The 15,907-nt window shown below is 46.4% G+C and overlaps 2 protein-coding genes across 3 annotated transcripts in view; one reads left to right on the top strand and one right to left on the bottom strand.

Moving 5' to 3' along the window:
• Positions 1 to 92: 92 nt before the first annotated feature.
• Positions 93 to 7,954, top strand: nolc1 (nucleolar and coiled-body phosphoprotein 1). Of its 2 annotated transcripts, XM_080481660.1 has the most exons (12): positions 93 to 232; positions 459 to 514; positions 806 to 966; positions 1,049 to 1,164; positions 1,250 to 1,373; positions 1,494 to 1,618; positions 1,724 to 1,844; positions 3,941 to 4,306; positions 4,409 to 5,965; positions 6,301 to 6,428; positions 6,846 to 6,926; positions 7,014 to 7,954. In XM_080481660.1, the coding sequence occupies exons 1-12, from the start codon at positions 122 to 124 to the stop codon at positions 7,170 to 7,172; spliced, it is 3,105 nt and encodes a 1,034-aa protein (XP_080337786.1). In that variant the 5' UTR covers positions 93 to 121; the 3' UTR covers positions 7,173 to 7,954. The 2 variants fall into 2 exon arrangements, 1 of the variants encoding a protein (XP_080337786.1); XR_013936032.1 differs by lacking the exon at positions 6,301 to 6,428.
• A 2,745-nt stretch (positions 7,955 to 10,699) lies between these two features.
• micu1 (mitochondrial calcium uptake 1) overlaps positions 10,700 to 15,907 on the bottom strand; it is a 31,121-nt gene continuing 25,913 nt past the window's right edge. Inside the window, exons 10-12 of the mRNA XM_080481292.1 lie at positions 14,841 to 14,949; positions 12,450 to 12,539; positions 10,700 to 12,254 (exon numbers count right to left, since the gene is read on the bottom strand). Of these exons, the coding sequence (XP_080337418.1) occupies positions 12,094 to 12,254; positions 12,450 to 12,539; positions 14,841 to 14,949 (360 nt within the window). The 3' untranslated portion in view covers positions 10,700 to 12,093. The remainder of the gene's footprint in view (positions 12,255 to 12,449; positions 12,540 to 14,840; positions 14,950 to 15,907) is intronic.

Raw genomic sequence — 15,907 nt, forward strand, 5'->3', positions numbered from 1 at the left:
CATGTTTTCTGTTTCAAACGGAGTATACCATCTCACGTTAAGAACATCCCGACGTCATCTAAATGCGGTCGCACACATGTTCACGTGTGACGGACTTCCTTCTGGGTCGCGCGTGGTGAAGATGGCGGCGCAAAAGTCGGTACCGAGCGATCTTTATAAATGCGTTTATTCCTTTCTGCTGGAGAACAAGTTCTCAAAAGCGGCGACGCAGTTCATGAAACAGACCAAAGTCGTAAGTACCTCGCTCTCCGTCGCGTGCTCTGTGGCTGGACGCGGTGACACGTAGTTACGCGAGGGTAAATAACGTACATATTGTACAGCCCCCGCTGGGGTTAGCACGTGGAACTCGCCCGAAGATAACTTCTTTTATTTTTCCTGTGCTCCGTGTGTTTTCAGAAGCTTTTGTCAATGGAAGCTATAAACCTGACAAGGTTGTTTTAACTCGTGTTTCTTTACAGAAACCTCAAGATGCAAACGACGAAAGCCTCCTCAACATTTACAACTTCTGGGTCAAGTAAGCAGCTTCTCTAATTCTCCTATAAACTTTAAACGAGTGTCCAGTTTCTGGAAGGTCCTGAGTATGTAAGAAAAAAGCAACTGCCATAAAATACTTGTCAGGTTTGTTTAAGTGACCCCTTTTTGTCGTCTTCCCTGATTCTTGATCACAGCTTTAAAATCGTGATTTGATAAGTCTTCAGACTTTAGAGTATTTTCCTGAAGTTATTTCCGCGAGGGTTTGTAAGTGTGGTATGAGATGATGTTTCAAGCTGTCCAACTTCAATGAAATGTACTTGGTCTTGATTAGGTCCCCTGAGTCTAAGAAGCGCAAAACTGCTTCCACCCCTGAAGCTTCCAATGGCCCTTCAGCCAAGAAGTCTAAACCCAGTGCAGAGAGCTCCAGCAGTGAAGAGTCGAGCAGCGAAGACGAGGAACCTGCAGCTAAGAAACCTCCATCTACTCCTGCAGGTAATGCTTCATAAAACTGAACAATCTGCCTGAAATGGCATATCACTCGCTGTTAGATTGAACTTATCCACTGTCGTTACAGCCAGCAAAGCCCCTGCAAAAGCCCCTGCAAAAGCTCCTGCAAAAGCAGCATCCAGCAGCAGTGAAGACTCGAGTGACTCTGAAGAGGAGAAAGCGCCTGCAAAGCCTGCTGCAAAGGTGAGTGGAAACATGAGCATTAAACGCAGTTCCAGATCATTTGCTTGCACTGCGTTTGTTAAAGGGTTGTTTCTTCTGCATCTAGGCTCCTGTGAAGCAAGCTGCTGCTGCTGCTGCTGCTGCAGGCAGCACGAGGAAGAAAGACAGCAGCTCAAGCAGTGAAGAGTCAGACTCTGAGGATGAAAAGCCAGCTAAGGCTCCTGCTCCCAGTGAGTTCATCAGAACCCCCCCCCCCCCCCCAAAAAAAAACCCCGCCTGCACCTTGCGTCATTTCTGAATATATCAAGTTCTTATTTATTAAATAACTGCAATTACCTTCCCGATAACAGAGGCTAAAGCTGCTGCAGTCACAGCACCTAAAGCGGCCGCCCCTGCCAAAGTGGCGTCTCAGAAGAAGCAGGAGAGCAGCAGTGAAGACAGCTCTTCAGATTCTGAAGATGAACAAAAGGCAAAGGTAATCTTTTACGGTTTCCCTCTAGTTCTTGACTGTAGACTATTAGGACAACACAAAGTTAGTCTTGTATGCAGCAGATTGTGAATGCTTTCTGTTTCCTGCTAGGCTCCAGTGAAGCCTGCTCCAGTAAAGAAGGCTGCTGCTGCTGCTGCTGCTGCTGGGGACTCCAGCTCAGAAGACTCTTCATCTGAAGAAGAAGCCCCTCCCAGCAAAAAACCCAAAACAGGTTTGAGCCTATTTTGTTTTGAGGTTCATTAGAAATGTGCAGATCTCTCATTCTCATGTGGATTCTGCTACTCTAACAGCTGGAAATGTCATTCCATCATTGTAGTGCTAGCATTTGCAAATCTGATTAAAAGTGAACCCAAGCGGGCCTCTACGTGACTCTAGTCACATATGTCGAGCATTATTGCATAGTTCATGAGATTTTCGGAGTTGTTCCCCTGCAAATCTGTAAATAGTGTTACACAAGTCAAATTTAATCTGATAGGGTTTAAATGTCTGTATTGTCATCATACAAGGTGCCTGACAAAAATTGTAGTTGCAGACAGGGTTGCATGGTAGTTAGTGGGGATTGAGGGAGGCATTCAAATCTTGGCAATTTAAAATAATTGCTTTATGAAACTGGAGAGATTCTCAGAAGTCATATTTTCGTCACAAGGTAAATACAGAGAGATAGTCAGGCCAGTTTACAACGATCGATTGGAAAAGCTTTTTTTTTTTTTCTTCACTTTATTGGAGGAGTGCTGTTAAATCACATACACACAGAGAGCTAGAGGCAGTTTAGGTCTTTGGACCGCGAGGACTTCAGAGAAAACCCATACAAGCACAGAGAAAACATCTAAACCAGGGGTGGGCATTCCTGGTCCTTGAGGGCCGCTGTCCTGCATGTTTTCCATGTCTCCCTGCTCAAACACACCTGAGTTGTCATGATGAGGCTCTGCAGAAAGCTTGATAACGAGCCAATAATTGCTGTCAGCGGTCTTGATGTGAGGACACGTAGAAACCGTGCAGGACGGCGGCCCTCGAGGACCAGGAGGGCCCACCCCTGATGTAAACTACCGTATTTTCACGACCAAAAGGCGCACCGTACTAAAAGGCGCAGTCTCAGTTATGTGTGCCATTACTGCATTTAACACACACATAAGGCGCACCTGCTCATAGGGCGCGGGTTCCATGCCCACACTTCCCCCTTTAACGTTCTCATGGTGTCCGCATTACAACAACACACGCACACAAGCATACAAGTGTGCGTATTTAAAAATAGAGCGGGAGCAAAACTGAGTTTGGTTGTGCTTTATTTAAGTATTGATTACAAAGTACTAAAATTTTTTTTACCTGTAATCGTCATCAATCAAACCGATCGAACTCCTCGTCCTCTGTTTCTGAATTGAACAGCTGCGCTAAATCTCCATCAAACATACCAGGTTCATTTTCTTCACTGTCAGAGTCACTTTCCGTGCCGTGCGGCTCCTTGGAAATGATGCCGGCTTTTGCGAAAGCTCGAACAACAGTGCCAGCAGACACGCTAGCCCAAGCATCTACGATCCATTTGCAAATTGTGGCGTAACTCGCCCGGCGCTGCCTTCCACTCTTAGTGAAACTGTGGTCTCCATCGGTCATCCATCGCTCCCACGCCGCTCGCAGCCTTACTTTGAACGGCCGGTTCACACCGATGTCCAGCGGAAATGTTCAATTTTCATTTCTTCTGCTAGCGTTACTGCTTTTAGTCGAATGGTGACCGTCGAAACGCTTCTCCCACTCGTTCTTTGTGCGATGATCCACTGCTCGAGTCTTTCCTCCAACTCGGGCCACCTCGCCTTATGTCCGCGGAAACTCAGCTGCGTCTTCTTCACCTGTCGGAGCTCGTTTTCCAGCTTCCTCCACTTGCGAACCATCGATTCATTAATCTTAAATTCTCTCGCGGCTGCTCGATTTCCATGTTCCTCCGCGTAGCTGATGGCCTTCAGTTTAAACTGCTTCATAAGCGTGTCTCTTCGCCATTTTCAGGGTTGTCAAAACAACGATGTTCTGCATAACGCACATACCCGTTCATTTATATACAATCCACGCCCACACTTCCCCCTTTAACGTTCTCATGGTGTTCACTACTACGTCCGCTTTACAACAACAACACACACATAGGGCGCACTGCACATTTTGAAGAAAATCTAAGACTTTTATGTGCGCCTTATAGTCGTGAAAATACGGTATACAGAAAGGCCCCTAAACACCGTTCACGTTTCTTCGTTCAAGCCTTTATTATGACTTTGCCCTGAGACAATTTAGGACGCACCTGATCAGAGACATTTCTCTCACCAGGAGCGTACAGTGCGGTTCCCCCTCCAGTTTCAATCCAGAAAGCTGCAGCCAAGAAGCCCCAATCCAATTCAGCTAAAGCTGCTCCAGTCAAACCGGCCCCAAGGAAAGCAGCGCCTGCTAAAGAAGACGATTCAGATGAGGACTCGAGTTCAGAGGAGGAAGAGGAGGTGAAGAAACCAGCAGTGAAGGTGGCTGTTGCCAAGGCTGCTCCAGCTAAACCCGCCACTGCTGCCAAAGAGGACTCCTCTGAGGAGTCCAGCTCAGAGGAGGAGGAGCCCGTGAAAAAGCCTCCAGCGAAAGCTGCACCTGCTAAAACGACCCCAGCTAAAACGACCCCCGCTAAGAAAGACGAGTCTTCAAGTTCAGGTAAGAGACACTACAGGTAGATGGTGTGTACTACATGTTAGATTGACTTTTCTTCCGTCTGTGAATCTTGTTTGAATTCCTCTTTTCTGTTTACATATTCAGACAGCAGCTCAGAAGATGAGGCTCCAGCAAAAACCCCCGTGAAGACTAAAACAGCCCCTCCTGCAGCAGTTTCTGCCCCAAAGCCCCCCACAAAGGCAGCAGAGAGCAGCTCTGAGGAAGACTCTTCTGATGACGACGAAGAGCCCGCTAAAGCAAAACCTGCAGCTAAAAAAGCCACGCCAGCTTCGAAGGCTGCTGCTCCTGTCTCAAAGCCTCCCGCAGCAGAAAGCAGCTCTGAGGAAGACTCTTCTTCTGAGGATGAAGAGCCAGCGAAGGCCAAGCCAGCAGCTAAACCTGCTACCCCAGCATCCAAGCCGGCTACCCCTGCAGCTAAAGCTGCAACTCCGGCTTCAAAACCTGCTACCCCTGCAGCTAAAGCTGCAACTCCGGCTTCAAAACCTGCTACCCCTGCAGCTAAAGCTGCTGCTGAAAGCAGCTCAGATTCTGACTCTTCTTCAGAGGACGAAGAGCCAGCAAAATCCAAGGCAGCAGCTAAACCGGCCACTCCAGCGTCAAAGGCTGCCACTCCTGCGGCTAAACCTGCTGCAGCAGCAGCGAGCAGTTCAGATTCCGACTCTTCCTCGGAAGATGAAGAGCCAGCGAAGGCAGCCGCAAAGCCAGCTTCCAAGCCTGGGACTCCTACATCCAAAGCTGCGACTCCAGCATCGAAGGCTGCCACTCCAGCATCGAAGGCTGCCAAACCTGCAGCCAAACCTGCCACCGCAGCCCAAAGCAGCTCAGAGTCCGACTCTTCATCTGAAGATGAGGAGCCAGCGAAGGCTAAAGCTGCTGTGGTTAAAGCGGTCACCCCGGCCTCAAAGCCTGTAACACCTGCAGGAAAAGCTGCTGCTGCAGCAGAGAGCAGCTCTGAGTCCTCCTCTGAGGATGAAGAACCGGTGAAAGCGAAACCTGCAGCTAAACCAACCACCCCAGCTTCAAAGCCTGCGACGACCCCCGCCAAGCCCCCGGCAGCGGCAGAGAGCAGCTCCGAATCCGACAGCTCGGACTCCGAAGAGGAGGCTGCCAAGCCTGCTGCCAAGCCTGCCACCAAGAAACCAGCAGCAGCCGCCACAAAGCCTGCAGCCGCTGCTGCCAGCAAAGCTCCTGCAGAATCCAGTGAAGACAGCTCCAGTGACGAGGAAGAGGAGCCCAAGAAGGCGGTGCCAGCCTCCAAGCCTGCAGCCAAAAAGGCAGCTGCAGCTCCAACAAAAAAGGCCAAGGAGAGCAGCTCCGAGTCGTCGGACAGCTCAGATTCAGAGGCGGAGAAAACCCCTGCGAAGCCCGCAGTCGCAAACGGCAAAGCAGCGACTCCCAAAACGACCCCGGCAGCGACTCCCAAAAGGACCCCGGCAGCAAAGGCAGCAGAGTCGTCGTCCAGTGACAGCAGCTCTGACGAGGAAGAAGAGGCCAGTAAAAGTGCTGTAAAACCTGCTGCAGCAGTCAAGAAGACCCCGGCAGCTAAAGCTAAGGAGAGCAGCAGCTCTGAGGAGAGTTCATCAGAGGAAGAGGAAGCCCCACGTAAAGCAGCCACCGCACCCAGCACGCCTGCAGCCAAAGGTACGTCTTAAACTGAAAAGTTGTGTTTTTATCCCTAGTATGTAAAGGATTCTGAAATGGTGTAATCACACGGCCCAATCATGAGACCTTACGAGGGAAAGCGTCAGGGTCTTCGACTTTCCCAAAGTTGGTGTGGTTTAGCCTGGTTAGCTCATAGCGAGCAGTTGAAGTGCTGCACCAGTCGACCAATGAGGCAGAGGGTCCTCTGTCCTCTCAAAGGATGATCTGACCCCACAGCTCATCGACGCTCCGCGCTCACGTACAGCTTAATCACGCAGGTAAAACCAACAACTGACGGTCTGCCATCTGATCTCATTTTTTACTGACTCGCACAGTTACCAATGGCAAGAACAAACAGGACGAAGATTCATCAGGAAGTGAAGAAGATGAGACGGATGTGAAGACGCCCCAGAATAAGAAGGCAAAGACCACGCCACAGACCTTCCCCAAAGCCAACAAGAAGGTAAAAGCTGCAGAAGACTGGAACGTAGTTTCAATGAATGAAGCCTTCCAACACAGATCTCCTGGTTTGGATTGAGCTCAACTCCACTTCCTAACAGACGAGTTTAAAACCAGATTGGATCCTGTGCAAAACACCGACATTTATATTAAGCTCTTATTTTTATTTTTATTTTTTTTGGAGCAGGAAATGAAACTGGGCATTCATCTCTACTTCATGGGGTCTGGATGTGAAACTGAATGTTATGAGAAGAGGAGTTTTGTCGCTGCGTGACGATGATGCACTGTGATTCTTATTTTTAGTGACTCGACTATTTCTGTTCACGTGTTTCATTCAGTCTATCCCACTGTCACTAGTTCATTGATTACCAACACAGGAAAAGTCGAAGCGTGTGTCAGTGATGGCTTTGCTGTCTTTCAGTCAAACGTGCCGTTCCGCAGAATACATGAGGAAAAAGTCGAGGTGGATCCCCGTCTAGCAGACAACTCGTTTGACGCCAAGGTGAGTTCCGTGATCTTCTCTTCCACGTCTGGACCTTCAGATTGACTCGGTGACTTTGTCCTAACAAGTCGCCTGCTTGCCTTCCAGATCGGAGCGAACGGCGACTGGGGCCAGAAAGCAAACAATGTGCTCAGGTTCACAAAAGGCAAATCGTTCCGTCACGAGAAAACTAAGAAGAAGAGGGGAAGCTACTGCGGAGGAGCCATCTCCACTTCAGTCAATTCCATTAGGTTTGACAGCGACTGAGACCCTCGCCACCTCGTCCCACCCCCATGAACTGTGCTGGAGCTGTGATCAGGACTACGAGCCGTCTTTCCTCCTCTAAACAGGTCCTCTACCATCGGCATCCTGCAGTGACAAACTGAGAAGAAAACAAACCCTGTGCTTGGTCTTTGGTGGGTTAACAGCACTGGAGTGAAGCAGGAAAACTAATCAACACCATGTGACAATACCAGTTATAGCCACTAGGTGGCTGCAGGCCACCATTTAATTGTAAACAAGACCGGCCCCATTGTTTGTTTCGACTAATCTACGTCTTAGATGACTGTTCATTCATTGTTTTTTAACATAAAAGTTTAATTTCTGTAATAATGACAGCCATCCAAACAGGTTCTTTATGTATTTGAAAGAATCAATCTATTTTTCTTTTCCTTACAAAATGATCGCATGGCGTGTTTTCACCTGTTTGTCACATTTAAATGTGGACATGGTGCATATTCGGGGCTTCTTCTCAACATGGCTAGAACACATTAAGTAGAGCTGAGGTTTGTATTGTGTATTTATTGTTTTATTCCAGTTTAACCTTGAAGACCTCAGCATGTTTTGGGTGCAGTGAAGGGTTTTTTTCTTAGAACCCATTTCTCCTGCTGTTAGATCTTGTTCTGCTTGTCCCTGTTCTGTTTAGGAGTTATACTGAATTTATGATTCACAGATAAGAGCCATGAATATTTCAATATACTCTGACTATGTAATTTCTCTAATTTTTTTAATGGTTGTGGACTTGATTAAAGTTGAAATCTTTTCTCGTGTCTTATCTAGTCCTGTCTTTTTTTTTCCTGTGTGCAGGAGATGGCACTGAGATCAGTGGATGGTGCTGTTGCTTCTCAAGCCCACACTGACAAAGTAAAAGAAGCTGACATTGGTTCAATGTCTAGTTCTAATAGTAAAACTCATTAGTGGGCTTGTTTGAATCAAACATACTTTAGTACTTTACTCTTTGTACACCTTTTTGCTTGGATAAGTGTCGAGTCTGGTTTCTGTCATTAGAAGAGTAGCTTTACAGTACTTGGTCAAAGGTGAAGTTTTTATGTCTCAAGTCTCTTAACTTGCAAGAGGGATTCAACTCATGCATTCCACATGTCAGGTCAAGACTTCAAGAGTGATTTCCCAGAATATCTCATGTAAGGTATCAACAATGAAGCGACATAAACAAACCATAACAGGACGCAATAGAAGCAAAGCAACAAAGAGGATAAAAACTTACAACTGGCATGTTTAGTCTCAAAGTAATAAATATTTTTGTAAAATTCTGCACTTGCATCATCAAGTTTTTACGCAACACTGCTGTTTTATTTCCTTGTATATTGATCCCTTGTATTTATAGTTATGAGATAATTGAGATTGGAAGAGGACAGACGATTATTGTTAAAAGATCGATGAGGTTTCCTCCCACAAGAAAAAAAACGTGTTTGATTCCAACGGATGATTTTAAATCACCTGTAGATGTGAATATTAGTGTTTTCAATAACTTGCACAGACTGTATGCAACCTTTATTACATCGTACATCTGTCAAGGATATTGATGGACATTTTAAAGTGCTACCACTGAAAGAAAAAAAGTTATTTTACATATATAGCTTTACTTATTTGATTTTCTTTATTCTATTTCAAAATGTTCGTAATAAAGATTCATTCATTCTCATCTCGGACCATTTATAGTTTGGAACTTTCAAGTGCAAAGTGGTTTTGAAACTTTCATCCGGGCCACCAGATGGCAGTGTGGTTCCTCTGTCCTCGTTCTCATGCTTGTGTTTGTACAGTATGTGATGTGAAGGGTCACCTGACACCTGGATGCCATGAGGCAGTTGTAGGGAGTCTGTTTAATCCAAGCAACACTCTTCCTGCTTCTTGTCCTGCAAATGGCTTCATATAACACACGGATTGTATTTCAACAGCACCAGTCGAATTGATATATTCACATATATTTAATGCTTCTCTCCGACTAAATCAATCACCTCATTAAGTTGTATTTATCGGAGTTAAAGCACCAGTGTTTTGGATGTATTCTTTGGCTGGGGAACATTAGGGAGCATGATTACCTGCATTTTCTCATTAGACCTCATTATCACGTTTCACTGAGCTTCTCACTCACTCACAGCTCCACCAGCTTCCCCTCTGGGATCTTGTATTCTGGCTGTATCAGTGCGTTTGACAGCACAGCAGTGACACATCTGCAGTGATTTTGGCAGCTCCCGTCGCTCACAACAATTGTGGTACAGAGGTGGAAGTGAAAAGTGGGTGGTTCAGAACAGCAGCAGTCGTGAGAAATTAGTGGCTTAAAAAAAAAAAAAAGAAAATCATTTTAAGTCACTCGAGAGGACCTGTTGTGAAGTTTACACCAAAAGGTGGTGCAGGCTGTAAAAGACGGTGACATCTTCAACTGAACCTCATGCTGCAGTAGAGCCGTTGTCGTGGATATTCTGCACCGGAACTCCCACAACAAGGCTGCGTGTTGGTCTGAATGGAACACAATCCATTTGGGATTATCCTGGTGGTATTTTTACCACCAAAGAACTCACCAACAGCTTATAAAATATAGAAAGACATCATGGCTGCAGCGGGACGGCCTCCACTGTGCACATCAGTGACGATCACCTGCTTCCCAAAGCTAACATTTCACCTGCACTTGATCTGAACTTATAGAGGATTATTAAAGTAAAAACACTTAATATTTACCCCTTATACTATGATCACACTTTATCCTCCAAATCTCTTCAAAAAGGAAGCGGACAAAGAGATTCTACTGAATATTTCCAGCTCATAAACTCGTTTCTTATTCCACAGCTTTCACATGGCACACGTTTCGTTAGTAATATTACTGCCACAACAGTGAGTGTGGACGAAGCGCTTCAGGGCCTCTGCACACTTAGAGGAGCACGCACACTGTCCACACGGCTGACAGCGCTTCACCAGCGTGTGTATGATGAGCAGTGATTACACATCAACCGATTATGCATCAAGAGACTTATGAGGGGAATTCGCGGTCTCTCAAAATATAACGCCGACGCCCACCTCCCCCACCCCTCCCCCTCCGACTTCCGACAATCCGTTAACCAGCGAGTGTGGCTTCAGTGCTCAGCGAGCGGAGAAGTTTGACGGAGCGTGCTCGCTCGAGGTTCACATGGATGAGCTGCAGTTTTGTTGGCCGGCAGAGGCCTTGCTTCAGATTTTTCATAAAAGACCTGGAAACAAGTGCCTTGGTGCGTGTTGTGTTAAAGAAGTTTCATACATCTGGAACTAAATTTGATGAATGGCTTGAATTAATTGTTCAATTATGGGATAAAAATGCCTACAGCATTTCGAAATGTGCGCATTTGCTTGTTTTGTTTTTTAAAACTGATGAGCCAACTGTAATGGGCCTTCAAGATGCAGGCAAAGGCTATAAAAGAGGTGATCCTTTTAGGGTGGACGGTCATAAATAAATAAATATATCCGTGAAAGCTCATCCAATTAGCAGAAGAAAAAAAAAAAAGAAAAAAATACTGCACAAAGCTGGATGCTAAGCATTTTATTTTCTTGGACGCTACGAAGCAGGTCCTGAAGTTGACACAACAGTGACGCAATGGTGAAAATTCGTCAAACTTCGTTGTAATTGTCATGCCAGACTGGAGCAGTGGAACGAACACGGCCGAGGAATACTGATGACGGGTCCCTCAACCTAATCTCCTGCCTGACGATCACTCCTGAGCACCACTTCCGTCTGTCAGTCGTAATATGTGCTGGAGAGAGCGAGCCAGCTCGTTTCAGGCCAATGCAGCACCGACGGGCTGCAGGACAATCTTTTAATGGGCAGCAGAGGCCGAGGACTGTCCATCCTGTCCATTTCAATTAGACAAAACTGCTGACTGCTCCTGGGCGCGCACACACATTGCCATAATTTTTTTTTTTCCCCCTTCTCTGGCACACGCTCAAAGCCAATGAGCATGATCAGCGGCGCGTTCCACCACCCCCCCCACCCCAGAAACAAAATTGTTGCACCGTATTTCATTACACACAAACAAACTAAATCCTCGGCGCTTTGTAGATTAGTCTTGCTAATCCACCGCCGTGTTTTTAGGATTCAAAGACTGTAAATGAGAACGTGAGAGGAAAACAATCCACGTTCCAAGTGGTGCAGGACACATTCGTACAGAAATGAGGCTTAATCACGTTTACATTATCAAAACATCTTTAATGGAGCCTTTCTTTAAACGTTTGTCTTATATAAAGTGTTTTGGTGAGCGGCAATAATTAGAAGAATACACACTTTGAACAGTACATGGTCGAGCAAGACAAGCACAGTAGATCTTTTACGGGACATAATGACAGGAATAAAGATGCCGACTGAGCAAAGAGCTGCCAGCGCCATTAGAGGCTTCAGCTCCGTCCCACCAAAGCGATAACTCGCCTTCTGTTGACAGAAGGAAACAGACTTAACGCAGCATTGGTGCGGCTCAAGGTCAAATAGGAATGATCGTCCTCTTGATTTGCCCTGTTGCTGTAAATTGTGTTTAAATTCACAACAATTAAGTTTTAGTGTTTGCCAAGCGGTCGCACAGTTAAGCGCTAATGCTGCATTCATCTAAATGGAAATTCTAAGACTGAATGTTGACAAATACCCATGAGTGGCACATTAGTGGAATCCTTTTTAAAAAAAATAATATTTTTTTTTAGGACACGCTGCACTGCGTCAAGGCGCGTCAGTCACTGAACCGATAGCTTGAATCCCAGCAACATGCATTAATGATGGACGACGCGCCTCCCAGCTGCGGCTTTAACAAGTTCAGCGCAATAATTGCCTGTTAAAAGTTCTGGAAACCTGTTGAAGGAGAAAGCCTTTCATGCCGCTTGCCGCTTTATCCTCACGCCATCTTCGTACGTCGCCGCAACGTCGCCTCCCCGTCTTTCATTATGTCTTTGGCATGGCAAAGTCCCAGGCGGTATCCTGGGCGCACTTCCACATGGCGCGCACCAGCCGGGTGAAACCCATGTCCTTGGGTTTCTCCAGCCCGCGCATCAGCCGCTGCTTCATAATGGCTATGAACTCCTTATTACTGAGCTCGCCGTTCCCTGAAGAGGTCAAACAAGGAGAGGGGGGTGGGGGGGGGTTAGGGACAGAAGGGGCGGATGATGAAATAATAGAGGAAGAACGAGTAAGAGGAGCAGATGACTTGCATGTATTGATGATTTCCAGCTCCGGAGGTATTATTCGCTCCCCATAAATATTTACAGTGGACAGATCTAATGAGTTTGTCAGCTGCTTACCGTCGCAGTCGAACAGGGCGAACACCACGTCGCACACGTGATCCGACAGCTCCACTTTGGCCACGGTGCGTGCCACCTGCTTCATGGTAACTGAGACAGACGGGAAAGTAAGCACATGCTCGCCTGAGTCCATTTCAAAATGAAAAACAATCGACATTCTCCTGCATCTCGCAGACGGTTCACGGTTATATACCTGCTGTTGATGTGGCATTTTATTGTTTAAAGGAGTGCCCTAAAATCTAAACTAACTCATTGAAATGTTCTTAACTTGTTGTAACATATAATTTCTGTACATCTACATCTCTGTATGGGATGAATAGCAAACTGCAGAGTCTCTTCACATCTAATGAAGACTGTGAGGTTTTCACCAAGAATGACTGATTATAATTCTGCAAAGGGCTAAAGAAGAGGAGGGAGGGCATGGAAAAAAGGACCCGGAACGAACAAAACCTTCCTACAAAATGGCAAGAAAGAAAAATGTGTCAAATTGCACATCTGAGAACATCAGTAGTGGCCTTTTCTACCTTCACCAAAGACAATGAGCCGCTCCAGACCAGACACCCACATACGAGAAATTGTCCCGGAACGGTGTGAAATCACCGGGAGAAGCAACGATGTAAGAGAGCAGTCGGTAACGCGGGAGTTCCTTCAGGCATGGAGAGTAGAAAGAGGTGCTCGGCGCCCAGACAACGGTCGGATGCAGATCATTTGCAGCTCATAGTGGCCTGATGTTTTTCAATACTCCTTCACGACACACTTACGTGTCGCATACGAGTCATAACTGAGCAGCAAGTGTTGGGAAAACGAGCATTTCAAGGAAAGCTGTGCGCTCAGCACCGGGTCCAAACAAATGGATGTGCACATGAAAACATACAGAGGACTGTTGAACCGGGGGGGGGGAATTCTATGAAAGCTACAAGATGTGCTGCTCAAACATTAAAATCAACCTTCATCATCGGGATCCGACAGATGTATTCAGTAGAAGTGTTGAAGGCGATAAAAGGGATATATGAGTAATTCAGCCACTGATTTCATGCCTGGTAATTAGTCTTCCCGAGTGATTACTGTAAATACCTCCTTCGGCAGCAAGAGTGGCAGCGTGCACTCTGCGTGACATTTAAAGCCGTGGCGTTTCAAATATCACACAAAAGGTTCTCCCAAAATTAAACTCCATTTAGGGTGTGAAAACGAAGCCGTTAATGGATACTGAAAGGACGAGTGACCCGCTCAGGACTGTACGCAGTCAAGTGCTGCGCGGTGTAATATTCTGCATATTGTTACAACAGCAATCGCTGGCGTCCTGAATTCACTATAGTTTCACTTTGGGGTACGGTAAAAAGTCTTTGTAAAGATGCAACAGTATTACGACGCTCCCCCACAATCATCATTAGACAAACGATGGAGCTTTTAAGTCCGTTGCGGAGCTTCATTTAACTGCCAGAGTTATCAGGACTAACAGGATGTTAATTGAGTAGCGATCAAACAGCACTATTACAAACCCCCACCTCTCGGCAAAAAGCTCTCTGGTTTCACTCATACAAACCACTACTTCAACTTGAGCTGGGAGTCACTTTCTCATGATCAAATCTGGCCCTCATTTAAAAACCTCTGGACACGTCGGTATTTGAGGGTTTTGAATTGAAACTGGAAGTGAACTTTTGGTAAAAACACGAGCCCTTTGATTTTATGTACGTTCTCTCACCACCTTCTAACAAGGCTCTCTTTTCATTTTCTTGTGCAAACAGACATGGTAATACTTCCCTCTGATTTCCTGCTGCCTGCCTCGTTCTCCCCGCTGCCTCAACAAACCCATTTTGCACATTTGCTCCCACATCTGGGACACCGTCGCTAACCTCCATTGACTTTGATGATTCATTTATCAAACTGAAGCAATGATACACCGTTTTACTCTAAATTGAAATGAAATGTTAACACTGAGACTTTCACCGAGAAGACGAAAAGCGTCTTGGTGCAAAGGAGAGAAGGAGCCGCCCGGAAACGATGGCTCAGCCCGAACCGTCCACTCGCGAAGGCGGGCTCACGATGCTGGCATGTGTCAGTGGGCATCAGCTCGCCTGCACTGTAAGTTAGAAGTGATCCGTCATGTGCTCATAGGCGTTTCTTGAATTTAAATATGCATGCTTCTGCAGCCCTGAGGGTTCAAGGAGGGGGACGGATGGACAAACAGATGACAAAGGGCTGAGCTAGACTTTGGGAGCAAAGCCAGGCCCCCCCCCCCCCCCCGCCTAAAAAAAAAAAAAGGATGTGGGAAGCAGATCTGAGTGTTAACAGAGAGGCTGAGGATGAAAGTGACAAGAGGAAAGTCTGAAGGCGAGTAATTAGAGGGGTCGGGAGAATGTCAAGAGGAAAAGGGCACGTGTGGGTGTGTACCTTTATCTATGGAGGCTCCGGCCATGTGGTAGAAACTCAGCGCAGTGTCCACGTCGTTCACGTTCTTCAGGAAAGTGAAGAAGTTTTCCAGCTCCTCGAACGTGACGCCCTGAACAAGATGTGTGCAAGAACGTGAAAAACCAAAACCGGGAACAAATCGCCGCAGCAGTTGCCACCAGTACCGTTGGAGCGTCGCGATTCCAGGACAAATCAGCAAAACGCTGTCGTGACAAGCGCTGAGACAGCACAACGCCGTATCTGGGAGCAGCTCAGCGGCGTGACACAAATGACAGGAGGAAGTGAGCAGAAGCTCTCGACACACATGGATGAACAGTGTGCTACGGCTGGACGGGGAAACAGACGGTGTAAAGCACACATAGGCACGTACACAATCAGACACATCCACAGTCACACAGCTGCCGAGCTCCTGATGAGCTCATTTACAAAGAAAAGTGAGCAGCTGGTCTCAGGCAGTAAATAACACTTCTCTCATTTACATTACAGGTTATGCCAACGTGGAGACGGCGACAGAGTGGGGTGGAAGAAAAGAGGGTAAACAGGGGAGGGGGGGGGTAGAAATAAGGGATGCTTGCTGCAGTTTAATTCCTTAGAGAGACACTTCTCTGGCAGCACCCACAATCATCTCTCTCTCCCTCTCGCCTGTGAGGAACAGCCTCACGGCTGCTTCCCGTTTTCTTTTCTCTGCTAATCGCCGTATTTAACCATCAAACAAACCTTATCATAGCTCAGACTGACATCTGTGGCGCTTTCATGCATGGAAACAAACTACTTGATGGGTGATATCTTCAAATTTATGGGGGAAAAAAAAAATGCATTAAATGGGACACATTTCACTTGAACAGCTCGGGGAATACAGTACGCAGGTCGGATTTCACCAAAGTCCAATGATTACGAAGGAGCAGAAGCAAAGTTTAAGTCATGTAATAGAAATGGCGGAAAACAAGTATACGTTTGAATTTCTTTCGACATGTCCCATAAACGGGCAGTGGTAATAAAAAATAAAAAAAACGGTTAAACTTTCTTTCTCTTTTTTAAATTCCTTCGAC

This window comes from Lipophrys pholis (genome assembly GCF_963383615.2).
Source record: "Lipophrys pholis genome assembly, chromosome: 15".
Classification (NCBI taxonomy): domain Eukaryota; kingdom Metazoa; phylum Chordata; class Actinopteri; order Blenniiformes; family Blenniidae; genus Lipophrys; species Lipophrys pholis.